General features: G+C 37.6%; 1 protein-coding gene across 8 annotated transcripts in view; it reads left to right on the top strand.

Moving 5' to 3' along the window:
- The window catches only part of TINAG (tubulointerstitial nephritis antigen), a 98,508-nt gene extending 84,507 nt beyond the window's left edge, over positions 1–14,001 (top strand). For 5 of the 8 annotated variants that reach the window (XM_084966905.1, XM_021098515.2, XM_084966907.1 and 2 more), the window contains one exon: positions 6,523–14,001. In XM_084966905.1, coding sequence (XP_084823031.1) covers positions 6,523–6,657 — 135 coding nt within the window. In that variant the 3' untranslated portion in view covers positions 6,658–14,001. The remainder of the gene's footprint in view (positions 1–6,522) is intronic. The other 3 variants (XR_014809178.1, XR_014809176.1, XR_014809177.1) reach the window with 2 other exon arrangements.
- Positions 14,002–14,207: the final 206 nt, after the last annotated feature.

Raw genomic sequence — 14,207 nt, 5'->3', positions numbered from 1 at the left:
ATATTAAGTCTTGTACTCATTCGAGTAACTCTTGTTGATTAGATTTCTCCACAAGGTGCTGACAAAAGTCAATCACCCAAGTATGAGGTCACCACTTGTATTTGTCATGTTGATCTATGGAGGTGTTATGCTTTTGAATATAATGCTGCTTCTTTGTATTTAAACTGAGCTTTCTTAAATTAAATTAAATTAAATTAAATTAAATTAAATTAAAGCTTTATTTCCTTATTAAAATAAAGCTTGAGGTAGCCAGTAATTAACATGTGTTCAATTGTTGATATTTATAACATGTGAAAGAGAATATATTATTTTAATATGTACAATTAAGTTTCTGTATGGATTTTTTATTAAATGAATTTAAACTGTTATTCAGTTTCCTAATAATGTAATATTTAGAGATGAAAAACAAGTTCTTTGACTAATATATTCACTTCCAACAGTACCTAGTATAGCACACCTAATAATAACTTGTTGAATGAATAGGAATCAAAGTGCAAAAGAAAACTTGCTGTGAGCCTCTCACCCTCAGTTTCATCATTTTCACCCTAGAGCCCCATAGGCGGAATACACAGGCACACACAGACACACAGACACACTGATTTCATCACTAACTCATTCTCATATATTTAACACATGCATCCATACTACACTTTTAAACTGCCTTTGTCATAATAATTTCCAATTCTGAACTTACTACTTATAGAATTTTTTCAAAAGTAACTATTTCACGGGCATGGGGCAGGATTTCTTTCCGCTGAGACTCTTTTAGATAAATTGTTTAATGTAATAAGCAGGAATATAAGAATCTCACTGAAAATTTAGCATATTAGATTAAACTACATACTTTGGTTGACTTTTTCTTCCACTAAACATGATGCTCATCTTGAGCCAGCATCACATTTGTCGTATTTTTCAATGTGTCCAAAAAGCAAAGCAAAGTGACTGGTACATAATGGAAATATAAACAGGATTTGTTGAATGAGTAAATGAATAACACTAATCTATGCATTCAGGAAAAATTAGTCAAATCACTGAAATAGTTTCATTGTATGAAACAATATTGATTTCATTAAAATAGTAAATCTTTAATATTATTGTACTGTCAAGAGTGCTGAAGGGTCTGAGATATTATCCCACTTGATGAATGCATTTGAGTCAGAAGAAACGGCTTCTTAATTGGTAGTCACAGCCAGGTCAACAGGCAGATGTCACAGCAAGGTCCACACACCTTAGTCTTGCAGGTGGGGTGTTAAGAGGCAATGGAGGGGGAGGGAGTGGGAGGGATCAGGAGCTTGGGCTTATCAGACACAACCTAAAATAGATTTACAAGGAGAGCCCGCTGAATAGCATTGAGAACTATGTCTAGATACTCATGTTGCAACAGAAGAAAGGGTGGGGGAAAAACTGTAATTGCAATGTATACATGTAAGGATAACCTGACCCCCTTGCTGTACAGTGGGAAAATAAAAAAAATATATATATAAACATAAATAAAAACAAAAAATGCAATGGAATTTTCCCATGTGGGAATCAGTCTACAACCCATTAAAGAGGGACAGAGAATAATGAATTTTCTATATACAGGAGAGAAACAGACCACCTTTTCTTTTCCTGGAAGGAGAGAAAAAATTATTCCATTATGTTGAGATGGAAAATGTCCTGTGTTCTTACCTTAAATCATAGGCATATAAGTGTCTCTCCAAAGGCCCTGTAAACACCAGACAACCTCCAAAAGCCTGGCTTAATCCCCTTTAACATGTAAATACCCAGGAAGTTAATGTCCCGGCCCTCTGGGCATCCTGGAGTGTTTATAATACTACGTTTAGGACCTCGTCCAGTCTCTTCGGCCCCTCTTAGGGAAATAAGAGAAAATTTAATTATCCTTTGGGATCAGATCAGTTAACTAGACAAGTGGCTACAGATGCTCATGGTATATGATGATAAAATATCTCTGGAAGAAGTAAAATCAAATTCCCTATCTTTTTAATCATATATACTTTTTGTGTGTCAGGAGACCAGGTTTTTGTTTGTTTGTTTGTTTGTTTTTTGCTTTTTTAAGACCCCTGAGAAGTTCAGGGAAGTTTAATTTCCCCACAATTGTATATGAGTGTTTCAAAATATTTACAAATAGGCCTATAATTCTGTAAATTATGACAAAAGCAAATGACTTCTGCTACTGAGTAAAATGTATGAAAGAGCAGCAAGCCATAAACTCCACTAAATAAATAGAAAAAAAAAAAACAATTAATTCCCCACGCCTATGTTTTTAAAGAAACTAAAGAACTGATTCTGTTCTGGGAGCATTTGATAGGTTTGAGCAGAAGCTGAGGATTGAACTTTCAATAAGCAAAGAGGCTTCTAGGAGAAAGAAGCTACCTGGTTTGGAATTTAGAGGAACCTCAAACCCAGAGCCATTTCTTCCAATGAATGCTAGAAAAGTGTGAGCAGCTAAGGTTGGGGTGATGGAAAGGCAGAGCGAAACCTTCTACAGCATTGCCAAATCCGGGGTAGGAGGCCCATTAAGAGAACCTACAGCACACATGATACATATAGCCCTCAAAATCTTTGAAACCAGGTATAGACTGAGCTTAATCTGAATTTTTCTCTATCCCTGCCCCTACTCAGTTCTTGACTAAATTGAGGGAATTAGTCCCTCACCATTTTTGTCTAGGAGAAGAAAAGGCTTATCTTCTTTGGAAAACCATCCCATTGTCAGTCTCTATACAGTCATCCCTCCCTACCTGCTGGTTCCCCATCCACAGATTTGACCAGCGTGGATTAAAAACATTAAAAAACAAACAAACAAACAAAAAACTCCAGGAAGTTCCCACTGTGGCTTAGCAGGTTAAGGACCTGATATTGTCTCTGTGAGGATGCAGGTTTGATCCCTGGCCTCCCTCAGTGTGTTAAGAATCTGACGTTGCCGCAAGCTGCAACATATGTCACAGATGTGGCTTGGATCCAGTGTTGCCATGGCTATGGCATAGGCCATAGTTGCAGCTCCAATTAGACCCTGAGCCCAGGAACTTCTATAAGCTGCAGATGCAGCCATAAAAAGAAAAGGAAAAAAAAACAAAACAAACAAAAAAAAAAACCAGAAACTCAAATTTGGAGAACGTGTGCTACCAGATATCAGGACTTTATATAAAGCTACAGTAATTAAGATAGCATTTTATTATTAGCAAATCGAATTCAGCAGCACATTTAAAGTATCATTCACCAGGTCACATGTGATTTTTGGAAGGATGGTTCAATATACACAAACCTCAATGTGATACTTCATATTAATAGAATGAAAGAAAAATCACATAGTAATCTTAATAGATGTAGGGAAAGCATTTGGCAAAATTTTAATCTGTTCGTGATAAAAACTCTTAAATTAAGTATAAAGGAATGAACCTCACAACTAACATTATACTTAATGGTGAAGGGTTGCAAACTTTTCCTCTAAGATGAGAAACAAGACAAAGATTTTCATTCTTACCACTCCCTTATTAATGTATCCCTGGAAATTCTTTCCAGAGACATCTGGCAAGAAAAGGAAACAAAAGCCATCAGAAACATTGTCTCTACTTGCATATTGCATGATGTAATATATTTGTATATCATGTTTCATTGCACTTCTGCTTTACTGTAATTTGCAATTTTTTTTTTTTACACAAATTGAAGATTTGTGGCAACCTTGGATTGAATAGTCTGTCAGCACTATTTTCCCAACATCATTTTCCCTCTTTGTATCTCCGTGTTACTTTTTGGTAATGATCGCAATATTTTAAACCCTCTATCAGCAAAAATATTTCAACTTGCTGAATAAGCAGTTAATAAGGTAAGGTTAGCATTTTTTAGCAGCAAAGTAGTCTTAACTAAGGTATGATATTTTTTCAGACAATGCTGTTGCACACTTAATAGACTACAGTATAGTGTAAACATAATTTTATATGCAGTGGGGAACCAAAAAAAATTCATGTGACTCGCTTTATTTTAATAATTATTTTATTGCAGTAGTCTGGAACTGAACCTGCAATATCTCCAAGTTATACCTGTTTAGAAAATCCTAAAGACTTCACCCCCAAATTGGCTCAAATAAATTAATTCAGTAAAATTACAGGACACAAAACTAACATACAAAAAAATCAGTAGCATTTGTACACACTAACAACAGATTATCTGAAAAAGAAATAAAGAAAACAATCCTACATACAATGGCATTAAAAAAAAATACTTGGGAATAAACTTAACCAAGGAGGTGAACAATCTGCATTCTGAAAACTGCAAGACACGATGAAAGATATCAAAAAATTCACAAACAAATGGAAAGGTATCCTGTGGTCGTGAATGGGAAGAATTGATATTGTTAAAATTTCAATACTACCAAAAAATATCGATAGATTCAATGCAATTCCTATCAAGATTCCAATGGCATTTTTTACACAAGTAGGAAAAAAAAATCCTAAAATGTATATGGGAATTAAAAAAGGCCCCATGTAGCCAAAGCAATCTTTCGAAGGAAGAACAAAGCAGAAAGCATTACATTTCCTGATTTCAAGCTCTACCATAATTTTATAGTAATTAAAACAGTATGGTACTGACATAAAAACAGACAAATAGATTCATGGAACAGAACTGAGAGCCTGGAAATAAAGGTGGAAAAGAAAGTTGCTTTAATCAGAAAGCCAACAATGTGTGGAGAAGATGGATTTGTGTCCCCACAAAAGCAGCTCTAAAGATTCTGCTCGGCCGTGAAAGCTGTGGAGGGAAAAAGGGAAGTCAACTTGGCTGATAGAGGGTCAGAGTCATTGACGTGGCCCACTGCCTGCAGGCTGGTCCACTCCTTGGGACCTTTCTTTAGATGCTGTCCTGTTCACAGAGTTTGTTCACACAGTTTGTTTCCGAGATTACCGAAGGGGAAGTTAGGGAAGAGATCTGGTGATCTGTTAATTTCTTTTTTTCATTTCTACTTCTTTGACCTATGGAAAGAACAGGCAAGTCATTTTGCGATCAAAAGATTTGAAGTTTGCTTGGGCCAGGATGATGAGAGCACAGGGGTGTCTGGTTTAAGTTTAGTTACAATATAGCTTTGCTAAAGCCACAGGGCAAAATGGCAGTTTCCTGCAAAGAGCTGCTGACTTTCCTGCCATTTTCTCCTTTTCCTTTTAAAATCATCCATCTCAGTTCATATAGAATAATGTAATCAAAATATAAACTCATCCACTTGCTCTCCTGCTGGAAGCAACTCAACAACTTATCATTTTGACCATTATTTTCTCAGTCTGGATTTCCTTTCCTCTCCTTCTAGCCTCATACACGACGACCCACTTCGGCTTTATTATCCAATGACAACAGTTCTGTTTCATTTCACTGTTTCGTGCTGCTTTATGCTTTAATATTTATGTTTTCCCTTCACCTGACTCTCCTCTCCTCCTGTTTTTATCTGGTTAATTTACTCTTAGGCTTTAATATGCATCTCAGGTGGCACTTCCTATGTGACAACTTTCCTGAACCATTCAGATAAGTGAGATGCCCCTCCACTGACCTCAGTAGTATCTTGCAAGTATTTCTCCCTTAGTACTCACCTTACGGTGCTTGTCCTTTGTGAGACCATGTGCTCTCTGAACACAGGATATTGTTTATCTTGGATCCTCCCATGCTTGGCGCCGGATCAATCACACAGCAAAAAGTCTACAGTGTAGCTTTTGTGTCATCTTTTGATGCAGAAGATCAAACCCCCATGCATATGTTACCACTGTGCTCTGTGGGATCCACCAATTCTGGTTAGTGTGAACATGAGTATAGATGTGTGTGCATGTAATTTATGAATAATATAACTATTTTGTCCTTATTTAGAAAAGATTTAGGTCCTTAATAATTACAATCTATAATAACTCAAAGGTATATATAGACTACATATGAGTACCCTGTAATTTTATTTTATTTTATTTATTTTATTTATTTTTTTAGGGCCACATCCAAGGCTTATGGAGGTTCCCAGACTATGGGTCAAATTGGAGCTGTAGACACTGGCCTATGCCACAGTCACAGCAATGCCAGATCCAAGCTGCATCTGCAACTTACACCACCGCTCACAGCAATGCTGGATCCTTAGCCCACTGAACAGGGCCAGGGATCAAACCTGTGTCCTTGTGTTTACTAGTCAGATTCGTTTCCGCTGAGCCATGACAGGAACTCTCTATTTTATTTTATTTTATTTTTATTTTTAGGGCTGCTCTTGTGACGTATGGAATTTCCCAGGCTAGGGGTCAGATCAGAGCTGCAGCTGCCAGCTTACTCCACAGCCATAGCAATGCGGGATTGGAGTCTCATCTGTGACCTACAGTACAACTCTCACAGCAACACTGGATCCTTAACCCACTGAGCAAGGCCAGGGATCAAACCCACATCCTCAGTGGGTTCTTAACCCACTGAGCCACAACGGGAACTCCGAGTCCCCTGTTATTTTAAAGGCTGGGTTTAAAAATATCCAAGTATGATACTCAGCTTTTCTCATTTTTTGTTTTTCTGCAGATTGCTGCCAATTCCTGGGGCAAGTCATGGGGAGAGAACGGCTATTTCAGGATTCTTCGAGGAGTAAATGAATCTGACATTGAAAAGTTGATTATCGCAGCTTGGGGCCAACTGACAAATTCAGATGAACCATAACATATCATTAAATTTCCATAAGGCCATGCATTCAAGTAACCCTTTAAATTGAAGTTAAGCAATGTGAGGTTCTCTGTGACAGCAGAATCTCTGCCTCTTCACCTTGTTATTATAACATGCTTGTTTTCTTGTTTCACCCCAGGCTTTTTGCTCCTGCTTCCTTTATATGTAGACACTAACAGAGGGCAGCAAGTGGCTAACTCCCTTTCAAGTCCCCTGCTAGTCTTTATTTCCCTCTCAGGACAATGTTCTTTTTGACTTTGATATTTCATAAACTGTGTGATGGCACTTGTTTTCAAAGTGCACAGCATTTGTCTGTAGAAATGATCTGTTTTCTGACTTTACCAATGAGGACCCCCAAAAGCAATGAAAACATCAATTTACCATTACGAGTTTTTTCCCACCAAATAATGCTTTCTTAATCCAGACTTTGCTTACATTTTGACAAAAAAAAAAAAAAAAAAACAATAGAAATAGATTGTTTATCTCGATAAGCTAACATTTTGGTTCTTTTCATTTGCCTAAACTGAACTCACCATCTGAGCTCAAAAGGAGAGTGGCTCTCACAGGAAATAACTCCACTTTTTTTTCACTTAAAAAGTGTTTTTTTTTTTTTTTTGGCGTATATTTATTTACAAAGTTGTGCTAGTTTCAGGTGTGCAGCGAAGTGAATCAGTTGTACACACATATATATATATATCTGTTCCTTTTCACATTCTTTCTCCATATAGGTTATTACAAAGGATTGAGTGGAGTTCCCTGTGCTGTACAGCAGGTGCTTGTTGCATATGTATTTCTTTATTTTATTTTCTTTATTTTATTTTATGTCTTTTCTAGGGCCACACCCATGGCATATGGAGGTTCCCAGGTTAGGGCTCTAATCAGAGCTGTAGCCGCTGGCCTACGCCAGAGGCGTAGCAATGCAGGATCTGAGCCGTGTCTGCAACCTACACCACAGCTCACAGCAACGCCAGATCCTCAACCCACTGAGTGAGGCCAGGGATCAAACCCACAACCTCATGGTTCCTAGTCGGATTCGTTAACCACTGAGCCACAACGGGAACTCCTGCTTATGTATTTCATACATAGTACTGTGTATCTGCTAATCCCAACCACTGCAGGTAATAACTACTCTTTAGGCTATTCTGTAATGGCTTGTGATGTGGAGGAGATGACAGGTAATGGAAAGGCTTAGAGGCTGACATTGGAAGTACGGTCTCGATCCACACACACTCCTATTTTTTTGGAAGCCAGTACACTTCGTGTAAAGTCTATTAAAATGAGCTGCAAAACTGTATTTGGAAAGATAACATATTTACCCCCCAAAACATGCCATGAGTCAGAAAGAATAAATACACTTTTATCACAACCATTTCACAGTTCACTGTTTGAGATTCTGAGAAGTAAGCTAAATTGGCACTAATTTGCATCTAATTTTAATGTTAGTTATCTATAGTCAGAGAAACAGAAATAGCATCATCATCATGGTTCGGAAAGGATATGATCTTTTAGTAATTCACCGGCATCTTAAATGGCAAACTAATAAATGAAGATGCAATGCTGATCAGTAAGTGAGCATGGTCGATTGCAGTGACAGTGGTGGGATCCCCTGGCCTTAGTTTCTGGGTGCTCTTACACCTGGATTTTCAGTGTAGGGCTTTTTTATGTGGTTGTGCCCAAAGGTACCCTGACTAGATAAGCCAGATGTGCTGGAAATGTGAGCAAATGGAGCACAGAAAGGTGAAGTGTTGCTGGAATGGTTATTTTCTCCATTCATCACTGCAATTGTATCAGAAGCAGCATCTATTCACTTAGTTCGCCCCTAGAAAATATGCATAAGACTGATTCACTTTGCTGTGATTGGTCAATGTTCCCCCAGGGGATTGAGAAATAATTTGGGTTTGTCTGGATGCCCTGAGACAAGGTTTTGTTTGGGTGATGAAGAGAAAGCTGAGAAGGGAGTGATGCCGTGATACAGGGCAGCGAAGGCAAACGGTAGAGGGTGTGTTACCAAGCAAAGAACCTCCACAGGCAACTAGTTCTTTTCCTACTGAGGACTGTCCGTACCTTTTCTCAGATAAATGCCACCAGTGATAGACACCTATTGCTTGAAGGCTGTGCCTAGGGGCCATGAATTTCCTGACTGTTCTGCCCAGGGGTGTGAAAAGCAGGTTCCAATGTCAAGGAAAAAATCCACAGGCACAGAAAAGCAGGTTCTGGGAGTTGGGTGTCAGGCTGATGTCCACGGAAATGGCACAGGTGAAGCCATACGGGCAGAGCACCAGCAGTATCTCTGCTACAGATGTTGAAACACTTTTGAAACATTCCTTAGATGCTGAAGACTGAGGAAGTAATAAATGACAATGCATAAAAATGCTAATTGACTAATATTGCTTTTAAAAAACACTTGTAGGATTAATTTCATTGAGTATATAAATGGATGAAAATCCTTGGAGTTAATTTTCATATTGTAGCTTGTGGGTCTAGATTGCAGGCCTCGATTCTGCTGTTTTAAAATCTCTGACCTTGGAGTTCCCATCGTGGCTTAGCAGCTAGTGAACCTGACTAGCATCCATGAGGACACAGGTTCAATCCCTGGCCTCGCTCAGTGGGTTAGGGATCTGGCTTTGGCATGAGCTGTGGTGTAGGTTGCAGATGTGGCTCGGATCCTGCGTTGCTGTGGCTGTGGCATTGGCCGGCAGCTTCAGATCTGACAGGACCCCTAGCCTGGTAACCTCCATATGTGGCCCTAAAAGACAAATAGACCAAAAAATAAAATAAAAAATAAAATAAAAACCTCCGACCTTTGCAGCCGCTGTGAAAAACAGTATGGAGGTTACTTAAAAAACTAAAAATAGAGTTACTGCATGATCCAGCAATTACACCCCTGGGCATGCATCCTGAGAAAACTCATAATTCAAAAAGATACATGCACCCCAATGTCTATAGCGCCACTATTTACAATAGCCAAGACATGGAAACAACCTAAGTGCCCACTGACAGATGAATGGATAAAGAAGATGTGATATATATATATATACAATGGAATATTACTCAGCCAAAAGAAAAAAAATCATGTCATTTGCAGCAACATGGATGGACCTAGACATTATCATACTAAGTCAAACAGAGAAAGACAAATATCACATAGTATCATTTATATGTGGAATCTAAAAAAATGACACAAATGAACTTATTTACAAAACAGGAACAGACTCACAGACACAGGAAACAAACTTAAGGTTATGAAAAAGAAAAGGGTGGGAAAGAGATATATTAGGAGTTTGGGATTAGCAGATACAAACTGCTATAGATAAAATAGGTAACCAACAAAAATGTTCTGTATAGCACAGGAAACTGTTTCCAATATCTTGTAATAAACTATACTGGAAAATATGAAAAAGAATATACATATATATGTATATATATACATGTACATAATTTAATAAAATTTCCTATCATTCTAGTGATCCCAGCTGATGAGGAAATTGATCCCAAAGATTTGAGGAAAAAAAAAAGAAAAAATATCATAACTGTAAGCCCCATAGGAAGGCATAAGATATATGTTTTGTGATGATAGAGTAAGACCCAAAGAAGAGAAAGGCTCCTTGGAACAGAAATATACCAGTGGGATAAGGACAGTCTTATCCTTGAGGTTTGTCAAGTTGGTATCTTTCTTCAAATGATGTTGCTTCTCATTTTTACAGTTTTAAAGGGCATGTTTCATTCTCTTTATTCTCTAAAGGCCCTAGGTCAGTCTTCCAAAAAAACAGTGATTGGCGTATTCCTTTGCCCACACCAGGGACTGAGCCATTTCACTGATGACCAGATAGTTCCCTCCTATACAGTGGCTTTCCTTGGCCTGAAAGTGTCCCCTGCTCACTTCAGCCTGTACTGAGCAATGGGAACGACCACGCATATGGTCCAATGTCTTCAATGTTCCAGACTTCTTATTTTTGTTAAGTGCATAGGAGGGACCATGCTATCCATAGCCATCACTTAATTCAGCCAAGATAACACATCTCAGATGGGGTAACATTGTGAGCACTCAGACCTGGTTTTCTTCCTGGTCAACCCAGAGTGAGTATGTGCCATTTATGTGGGTTCCAGGTGAAACTGGCTCCTGTGTCTAGTTTTTCCTGGAAAAAATAGGAAATAGTCCCAATGTGGCACACTGAATTAAAGCTTGGCTGCTCCACTCAGTCGTATAGGAAATGTAAAGGAAAAGGAAGCAGGAAAGATCCCAAAGACAGGGCTCATGCCCTTTCCTGCTTCTCCATGTTTGAGTCTCATCCTATTCTAAACAATGAAAAGGCTTCCCCAGATTTGTAAAATGCATGTTCACTAATTCTCTTAAAAGACCATGAAATGAAATGATTTCTTAGTTGATATTCGATCAGGAAAAAAGGGAACCTCTCCAAATGTTTCCAACAGAAGGAATATAGTGAAAGGAAGTGGTTGCTTAGGTGATGGAGGAGAGAGAAGTACTAGAGGAGGGCAAACCAGTTCCGGGATGAGCAAAATAGGAAACTGCCATCATCCCAGCAGGGACAAAGTAAACAGGTGGGTTGCTGGGATCTGGGGGCTGGCATTTTCCTAGTGGTGGCTGGAACCCTGCCTGGCCTGAGTGGTGAAAGCTGGAGTTGTGAAAAGACTTAGTTTTGTCAAATTTACCACCCAAGGCATAGAGGGAGGGAGGCAAACACTGAAGTTTCTCCCTTGCTCACACCCTCCAAACTCTCATCAGAGCCTCTCATGGCTGGATCTGCCGAAAGACAACTGATGCAGGAGGTGATGAACTTAAGCTCTCAGTACCAGCTTCCACCCTTTACCAGATACAGAGGAGAAGAGCATAAGGGCAAGGAGTAAAAACTTAAAAAACACATTTCTGCTTCATCCTATGTAGATATTAGGAATGAAGACTGCATAAAGGAATAAGTTCTCAATGGTTGATTAGCTCATGAACTCAGTACCCTGGTTGATACATACATCCTATGTACTCTAATACTTGCTATCATATGTTCTGTTTTTTTGTTTTGTTTTGTTTTGTCTTGTTTATTTATTTATTTATTTTTGGTTCAACTCCTTTGACTTATAGGAAATATAATCTATGTAGGGAAAGTTTTTTTTCCCCACTTCTTTGCAGTAATTTATAGGAAATTTGTATGGCATTCACCATAACTGCCTATCAAAAGGATTATGAGCTGACCTCAGAACATTTATTTTTCTTTGGGTGGAAGTTGATTCCATATTCAAAAGAGAAAGAAGGAGGAAAAAGAGAGTATTAGCTCACAAACTACCATTTTTATGAAATGTTTCTAGACAGAAAAGCATCACTTAATCAGGGGCCATTGTATCAGACAGGAAACTCCTAAAGAACACAAAGAGATCCCTGCCCCAGAGAAATCAGTGAAGGTGAGAAAATCAGTCCAACACTATCAGGAATGGGGTGATTCAATGAAGGGAAAAAGCTCTTCCACTTTCATCTGTGAACACTATTGTGTATCATTTTGCTAAGATATCTAAAGGAAACAATTAAAAAGTCATTGACAGGTAAACGCAATAAAGTGGGATTTCTCCTGAGAACCACCTCATTGGTTAGAAATAGAGCAGCTGGAAAGAGCTCTTCCCTCCAGCAACCATTCCCTGGTCCCCTGTGTGTAACCTCCACCCCCTATAAAAGGAGCTAAGTCTTTTTCTCCTGAGATTGTAAGGAGAAAAGTGGCAGTTATTTAGAATTTAAGATATATCTTGCATTACGTCCACCAATTTAAAGATTCCACTGGGAAGTCCTACAGAAACACCTCTCAAAGCCCTGCCTGGCTCAGTTCTCACTCACCTTGGTCAGGTATTGGTCCTGGGATTGGCATGTACAGTTGTATACAATGTACACTGGTGTACAAGTTCATTGTATACAATATACACACACTATTTTACACAACTTGTACCGTTGTATACAGTGGTTCATTGTATACAATATATATAACATTGTATACCACTTGTATCATTGTATACAGTAGTTCACATGTGTTCACAGATAAATTTTCCCCTGAAAAATCCTCATTAGATAACACATTTTCATTCAATATTTATCACAGTTGTCCCTTGCTATCCATGGAGGATTGGACCGAGAAGCCCCCAAGAATACCAAAATCCAGATGCTCATGTCCCTTAAGTGTATAAAATAACATAGAACAATGATAACAGTTGGCCCTCCTAATCCAAAGCACAAAGTGACTTCAGAAATAAATAAGACAGGGAAAGCATTAACCATGAAATAAATGTTTGATAAATTTTGCCCTGTGAAATTTAGAACACTGTTCATCAAAGATGCAATGGACACAGTAAGGAAAATAAACAGACAAGGTAAACAAAGGAAAAATTATTTGGAACATTTAGGCAATAAAATATGTATATCTGCCCATTTCATATAAGTTTCCATATTATTATAATTCATTAGTTTGTATTATATTACTACTAACATGCTTTTAATTTTTCTGGATCTGCATTTATTTCTCACTTTTCCTTCCTAATATTTTTCCTCTAATTTATGCATTATCTCTTTTTCTTTCTTGAACAAATTTATCAGAGATTTTTCTATTTCATCTTCCTTTTCAAAAGAAACAAGTTTGGGTTTGGTACTCTCTTTTGCATCTTTGTTTTCTGTTTAGTTAATGATTGCTCTCATCTTTATTATCTTAACTAATCTCTTTGCATTTACTCTAAAAATTTTTCTAACTTCTTAAAGTAAACCCTGAACTCATTAATTTAGAGTTCTTGTGTTCTAATTTAAGTATTTATGTACAGGGCTCTCTAAATTGTGCCTCTCAGTATAATCATTGCTTCCTTTAGCTCTTTATAATTATAATTACTTAAATGTTTTTTTAAACACATTTTTGAAATCATCAAACCTGAAGAAAAACTGCATCAATTGTAGTTATATTTTACTTCTCATGTACTCTCTTAGATCATCTCTATTCAGTAAGTTTTCAAATACAATGTAGAACTAATTTAATAGCATAATATATCAACTATGAGATTTGGTAAGCAGTTGCACTGGTATACTTTGCATTGCCAAAAATCATGTTTTAGTATTTGGATCTCTAATATTTATTTGAAACTGGAAAATTCACAACAGGCTTGTTCAAAGCTGGGCTTACTTATGAAATCCATGTTTCAAGGGAGAGCCACTTGCTATGGCCAGGCCATTAAGTGTGAGTTCTTTCATTTCAAGTGATAACATGTTCTTTTTTAAGAATTACTGCCTGTAGATCACTCCTTCTTAGCCCATAAATTTCTTACAGAGACAAAGAAAATAAAGTAACAGAAAAGTCAACCTATAAATGATTTTGGTATTTAAAAATCTGTTTCTGTTTTTGTAGTATATTTCTCCTTAAGGTATTTTAGTGTTTGGTATGTTAAATTCACAGATATGTGCCCAGTAAAGAAAAGATAGTTGCTCAAAGAAAGAAAGTTATCTTCCTACCATTGCAATTACAATTGGTAATTGCCATTTCCAATTTTTTAGCATTTAACCAACTCTGTCTAAT

This window comes from Sus scrofa, chromosome 7, assembly GCF_054392235.1.
Source record: "Sus scrofa isolate SSC_HxYL_T2T_F1_AM1 chromosome 7, Sscrofa_HxYL_maternal_Yorkshire_Landrace_v2.0, whole genome shotgun sequence".
Lineage (NCBI taxonomy): Eukaryota > Metazoa > Chordata > Mammalia > Artiodactyla > Suidae > Sus > Sus scrofa.
This window is presented reverse-complemented; position numbering and strand designations above follow the sequence as displayed.